Here is a 6,829-nt window from a genome sequence, read left to right as displayed (position 1 = left end):
CCCCACATCCTCATTTCCTGTCCCATACCTCCAGAAATTGACAAATCACCCCACGGTCCGATTTGCGCCCCCTATCCCTGCCCCATAGCTCCATGACTCCATAGCCCAACCCATAGCTCTGGTGTCACCCCTTAGCCCCTCCTACAGCCCCGCTTTGATCCCACGTCCCTTTCGCACCAGCGCGACCCCATATCCTGCCCTACAGCTCTGGGTCCCTCAGCCCTGCGGCCTTCCTCTCGCCATGCTCCTCCTCGCCATCTACGCTCTGACCTTCGCCGTGGGTTTTCCCGCCAACGTCTTCACCTTCATCATCCTCCTCGCCAAAATGCGACGTCCCCGTCCCCATCCCCACCTCACCGCTGCCAACCTCCTCCTCCTCCACCTCAACGCCGCCGACCTCCTGGTCCTCCTCTTCCTCGCCTTCAAGACGGCCGAGGCGGCTGCCGATATGCTGTGGCCCTTCCCCAAAGCGCTCTGCCCCATAGCGAACTTCTGCTTCTACTCCAGCATCTACCTCAGCACTCTCTTCATGGCCGCCCTCAGCGTGGAGCGCTACTTTGGGGTCGTGTTCCCGCACCGCTACAACCGGCGCCGGAGGTTGTGGAGGACGATGGCCGCCAGCGCCGCCCTTTGGGTGATGGCGTTGTCCCACTGTTCCATCGTCTTCGTGGCGGAGCACTACAGAGAGTTGGGGGTCAACGGGTCCGAGGTCGACGGCCAAAGTGGTTTGGGGTTCGACGAGATCAAGACCTGGGGGTCTGGGGAGGGCAATTCCACTCACGTTGACCCCGCTGGGCTGAAGGCGGATGAATCCCGTTGTTTTGGGGTCGGTGGGTTCCACCTCGGGGGATTTGGGTTGACCAAACCTATGGGCACCGACACCGACGTCCCCAACGCCGTCGCGAATCCCATCCACAGCATCTCCAGCCCCGAGACCGACCTCGACATCTCCCCCCTCCGATTCTCCCCCTTCACAACCCCAAACACCCCCCACATCCCCACCACCGCCCCACGGACCCCCTCTGAGACCCAACCCCAGTGGGGCTACCGCTGCTACGATCAGTTCTCCCCGACCCAGCTGCGCTTCGTTCTCCCGCTGCGCCTCGAGCTCTTCCTCGTCCTCTTCCTCCTCCCCTTTGCTGTCACCGTGTTCTGCTACGTCCGCCTCATCCGCGCCCTCCTCACCCGACCCCACATCCCGCCGCAGAAGAAGTACCGCACCGTGGGGCTGGCCGTGGCCACCATGGTCATCTTTGGGGTCTGCTTTGGGCCCTACAACCTCTCGCACGTGGTGGGCTTTGTGCAGCAGCGCAGCCCCACGTGGAGGCCCTACGTTCTGCTCCTCTGCACCCTCAGCGCCGCGCTCGACCCCTTCATCTTCTATTTCTCCTCCAGCGCCGTGCGCAGGGCGGTCAGTGGGGCAGTTCGGGGTGCAACGTGTGGGTTTTTGGGGTCGGCGTGGGCAGAGGGGGTGAGCCCCAACCAGGAGGAGGTTATGGGGTAAATTGGAGGGGGTTTGATGGGGTGGGGGTCAGAAATGGGGATGGATCCGGTGTCTGCGTGGCCATCAAAGTGGTGCCATGGTTGTGGCCAACGTCTGTGGGTCAAGCGACTCTTGGTCAGCGCTGGGTCGTCCCGTGGGGTTGGGGGTCAGGAAGGACACAGGGCTGAGGGCAGTGGGGTGACTGAGGTCCCACGGATGTGACCGATGCGGTCAGTGCAGAACCCTGAGCGTGACTTCATGTTGTCCCCAGCGTCCAATGGGGTTGGGGTCAACGTGGACCAACGGATCTGACCCCACTTTGCCCCCGTTGTCACCAAGTCCTTCGGTGTCCCCCATGCCTGCAATGCCCCTCAACATCCAGCAACGCCTCCAGTGTCCCCAGTGTGCCCTCAGTGCTCCCCATGTCCCCAGTGCTCCCCACTGTCCTGACATCTGCATGAACTTCAGGGCCATCGGGGCTTCATGCAAAGCCCTCAGCGCTGCGCTCGACCCCTTCATCTTCTATTTCTCTTCCAGCGCCGTGCGCAGGGCGGTCAGTGGGGCAGTTCGGGGTGCAACGTGTGGGTTTTTGGGGTCGGTGTGGGCAGAGGGGGTGAGCCCCAACCAGGAGGAGGTTATGGGGTAAATTGGAGGGGGTTTGATGGGGTGGGGGTCGGAAATGGGGATGGATCCAGTGTCTGCGCGGCCGTCAAAGTGGTGCCATGGTTGTGCCCAACGTCTGTGGGTCAAGCGACACTTGGTCAGCACTGGGTCGTCCCGTGGGGTTGGGGGTCAGCAAGGACACAGGGCTGAGGGCAGTGGGGCGACTGAGGTCCCACGGATGTGACCGATGCGGTCAGTGCAGAACCCTGAGCGTGATTTCATGTTGTCCCCAGCGTCCGATGGGGTTGGGGTCAACGTGGGGTTGGGGTCAACATGGACCAACAGATCTGACCCCACTTTGTCCCCATTGTCGCCAAGTCCTTCGGTGTCCCCCATGCCTGCAATGCCCCTCAACATCCAGCAACGCCTCCAGTGTCCCCAGTGTGCCCTCAGTGCTCCCCATGTCCCCAGTCGTCCTGCTGTCCTGACATCTGCAGGAACTTCAGGGCCATCAGGGCTTCATGCAAAGCCCTCAGCTCATGGACTCCCTCCCCAGGAGAGGCGGCTGCCCCCACATCAGGGGACATCTGCATCCTCAATGCAGCACCCCAACATCCCACAGACGTCAGGAGGCGCCCCGTAGGACCGATCGTAGGCTCCGTCACAAGGCTAATTAACGCTGATTAAAACTACTTCAGCAGCCACGTATGGTGTCCGTGACGCAGGTCTCAGCCGTGGGTCTCAGGGTGGGAGTGGGGCCGTCTTCCAAGGAGGGGATCCCCCAAAATGTTCTCCTTTTAGGGTGCAGGCGAAGCCATGGGGGGCAAAGCGTCAGCGAGGGGAAGGAGGGTGGTCGATTTCTGCCACGGCGGCGATGGCCATCTGTCTCACTCCAATTTATAGGAGGGAGAGGAGGTTCTTTTGTTATCTCTGTACCCGGCGTGAGATTAAGAAGCAACGGTTCCAATGTGGGTCCGACCGGTTTATTACAAATCTTAATCAGGGAAATGGGGAAGGAGAGGGCGGAATTAGGGTAATGGGGAAGGAAAGGAGGGCGATAGGAAAGATAGAAAAGAAGAAGCAAGGAGTCTTCATAGGAAGCAAGAGGGACACAGTCAGCACCATGGATCCAGCGAGGCTCGTGGTTCAGTCTTTGATCTTCAGTAGAGGTGGGTCTTTAGGCAGAGTCGTTCTGTTGACGATGATGACGGATGATGACGACGACCATGGCGATGACGGCCCCTTTTCAATGGTTTCAAAGTGGTTGAGCCAGCTGTGTTTGCAGTGACAGCTCAAATCCAAAGTGGTCGAGTCAGCTCTCCTTTGAGTGGCAGCTTCTGGCTCTGGGATCTCAGCAGGAAACTCCTTTCTTCTTATCTTCCTGGCCTTGCCAGCAGATAAGAGGAAGCAGGAAGGCGCCAACTTGTGTCTTGCCTTCGCAGGATGCAATGGCATCGTCCCCCAGTCTTCCATGGCAAACAGGAGTTATTTGCTCACAGGCTGCATCTTTTGCCAGTCAACAGCCCTGAGCACCATCTTCCAAAGGCAAACAGCTCCAAAGATGTCAAACTGTCCACGCAGCGATGCTGATTGCCACACAGCACCCATCGCTTGCCTCCTCAACAAAATACCTAAGGAAGCAAACTTTGAGCCAAAAAAAAACCCCAAAAAACAAAACAAAGAAGGATTTTCACGCCATCAGTGCAGCGGAGCCTTTTGAGCCGCCGCTGGGCTTTGTGTTCAGAAGCGATCACCTCCTCCCTCTGCTCAGCTTTGATTTCCAGCCTCAAAAAAGGCTTTAAACATCTCGCTTCCCCCACAGCCCCGTCTGCAGGCACGGAATTCTGACTTCAAGGCCCTCAGCAACATAAAGCAGAACAAAATACAATGCAGAAAACTTCTCCAAAAGCTCCCCTAATAACTTCTCGCCCTGAGATCCCCCTCCCATCCTTCCTCTTGGCTTCGCGATTTTGCTCCACGGCCGCTGCCGGGAAGCACGGCTGCATTTCACTGCTCTTCTGTTTCTCTTTTGCTTGGTGTTCCTCTTCTGCTTCCTCCCCACTGTTGCTCACTTTGTAGGCAATTTCAGCCCACTGCGATGCAGGCGTGAAACCCCGTCCGCTTTCTGCAGCTTCTTGTGGATATCAGGGGGCCAACGATGAGCAGCGCACAAACAGTTTTATTCTCTTCCCATCCTGCATGCAATGCAGCCCTGGTTCAGGCGCTGTTGGGCTGCATGGTGTCCCCAAAAGGTCCCTGCTGTGTGGGGATGGCGGGGTGGGAACAGAGCGTGGTGCCCAAAGCACGTGGTGACAGCAGGCTGGTCGCAATGGGGGCTGCATGTGACATCCTGTGTGGGGCAAAGCATTGGAGCCACGTGTTTGGCCTCCCCTTGGGGGGCAGCGTGTGGCAGGGGAGAGGTGACAGCCTCTACGGGGCACCCAGCAGGGGCTGCGATTGCAGCTGCATGTGTGGCAGCCCATGGCCTTGGGGACCCGAATGGTGACATCAGGAGGTGGCATCACGTCACTTCTTGTCCCCATGAGAACTGAAAGCAGCTCTCTGACCACTTCCTGACCCCACTGCAGCCTCGCCGTCCCCAAGCTGCTCCTGAATCATGGCACCCACGGCGCTGGCCCTCATCCTGGGTGAGTGACGATGGGGACGTGGTGCCACGGGGGGTTGGTGGCCCTGTGTGACACCAGGACCGTGTCCCTTGCAGGTTGGTGGCTGGCGGCAGCGAGCGGAGCACAGCATGGTGAGTATGGGGGCAGGGGGAGAATGGGGAGAGAGGGAGGGCAGCGTGGGGAGGGGGCCATCAGAGGGGCCCAGGAGGGCGTGCAGGGACAAGGCTGACTGCTGTCCCCTGTCCCAGTGCCCCGACCCTCCCTGTCGCTGCACCCCAGCCGGGGGGTTTCCCTGGGGGATGCTGTCACCCTAAGGTGCCACCTGCCCCGACCGGCTGCACGAGTTGAGCTGGCAGCCCAAAGCTTGGATGGCTGCACTCTGTGCTGGGTGAGGAGCTGGCTGGAGGGCCGGGCTCAGAGAGTGGTGGTGAATGGAGTCAAATCCAGCTGGCGACCGGTCGTGAGCGCTGTGCCCCAGGACTCAGTGCTGGGGCTGTGCTCTTCAATATCTTGATTGATGACCCGGATGAGGGCATCGAGTGCAGCCTCAGTACATTCACAGATGGCACCAAATTGGCTGGAAGTGTGGATCCAGAACAGTCTGCCACTGGAACAGGCTGCCCAGGGAGGTGGTGGAGTCTCCTGCTCTGGAGATGTTCAAGACCTGCCTGGATGCCGACCTGTGCGACCTGCTGTAGGGAACCTGCTTTGGCGGGGGGGTTGGACTCGATGATCTCTGGAGGTCCCTTCCAACCCCTACCATTCTGTGATTCTGTGATCTGTCTGGGGGTAGCGAGGCCACACAGAGGGATCTGGACAGGCTGGAGAGCTGGGCTGAAGCTGATGGGATGAACTTCAACAAGGCCAAATGCCGGGTCCTGCACTTGGGCTACAACAACCCCAGGCGACGCTGCAGGCTTGGGGCGGTGTGGCTGGAGGACGGCGTAGAGGAAATGGACCTGGGGGTATGGATGGATGCTGGGCTGAACATGAGCCCACAGTGTGCCCAGGTGGCCAAGAAGGCCAATGGCATCCTGGCTTGCATCAGAAACAGCGTTGCAAGCAGGAGCAGAGAGGTGATTGTTCCCCTATATTCAGCACTGGTGAGGCCGCACCTCGAGTGCTGTGTCCAGTTTTGGGCCCCTCACTGCAAGAAAGATATTGAGGCCCTGGAATGTGTTCAAAGGAGGGCAACAAAGCTGGTGAGGGGTCTGGAACACAGGGCTGATGAGGAGAGGCTGAAGGAGCTGGGAATGTTCAGCATGGAGAAGAGGAGCTCAGGGGAGACCTCATTGCTCTCTATAACTTCCTGAAGGGAGGCTGCAGTGAGCTGGGGGTCGGCCTCTGCTCTCGTGTCATCAGTGATGGGAGCAGAGGGAGTGGCTTCAAGCTACGGCCGGGGAGATTCAGGCTGGACATGAGGAAGTATTACTGTTAAAAAAGGGTGGTCAGGCACTGGAATGGACTGCCCAGGGAGGTGGTGGAGTCACCGAGCCTGGGGGTGTTGAAGGAAAGGCTGGATGTTGTGTTGAGGGACGTGGTTCAGTGGGAGCTGTTGGTAAGAGGTGAACGGTTGGACTGGATGAGCTTTGAGGTCTTTTCCAACCTTGGCGATTCCATGATTCTATAATAAATGAGCTTTTCTCCTCTGATGGCTTCTCCCGCTTTGTTCCCATGCCCGTCTCCCTGCCTGTTCCCCGTTCCCCCCCTTTCCCAGGGCATGGCTTCGTGGATCCCCCCCACAACATCAGTGAAAGAATCAGGGCTGAACCAGCCTGTGAACCACTCCTGTTTACCATCATCACGATTTCTCCCTCCCTAATAAACGGGTTCTTATCACAACCGACGAGTTTTGCATTTTGTTAGTTGATTCTCAAAAGGGGGGGGGGGGGTCAGTGATCGAAAGGCTGACAGCACTGCAGTCCCTGTGGTGCCCAACGTGGGGCCTGAAGGCTGCAGATCCTGAAGCCACGCGTGCTGTGTTTGGCCCCCCACCACACGAGGCCACGCAATGACAGGACTTTGGGGACAATTCTGTGACACTCAGGGGGGGAAACACAGACAGGGCCCAGTGTGCCAACGCTCTGTGCGTGTCAGCCAAGTGGGCACAGAGCAG

At 58.9% G+C, this 6,829-nt stretch overlaps 1 protein-coding gene across 1 annotated transcript; it reads left to right on the top strand.

The window, feature by feature from the left end:
* The first annotated feature begins 241 nt into the window (after nucleotides 1–241).
* LOC125687825 (free fatty acid receptor 3-like) lies at nucleotides 242–1,504 on the top strand. Its single transcript, XM_048933107.1, has one exon. It carries the CDS (start codon nucleotides 242–244, stop codon nucleotides 1,502–1,504), a length of 1,263 nt encoding a protein of 420 aa, XP_048789064.1.
* Nucleotides 1,505–6,829: the final 5,325 nt, after the last annotated feature.

This window comes from Lagopus muta, unplaced genomic scaffold (genome assembly GCF_023343835.1).
Source record: "Lagopus muta isolate bLagMut1 unplaced genomic scaffold, bLagMut1 primary scaffold_91, whole genome shotgun sequence".
Lineage (NCBI taxonomy): Eukaryota > Metazoa > Chordata > Aves > Galliformes > Phasianidae > Lagopus > Lagopus muta.
This window is presented reverse-complemented; position numbering and strand designations above follow the sequence as displayed.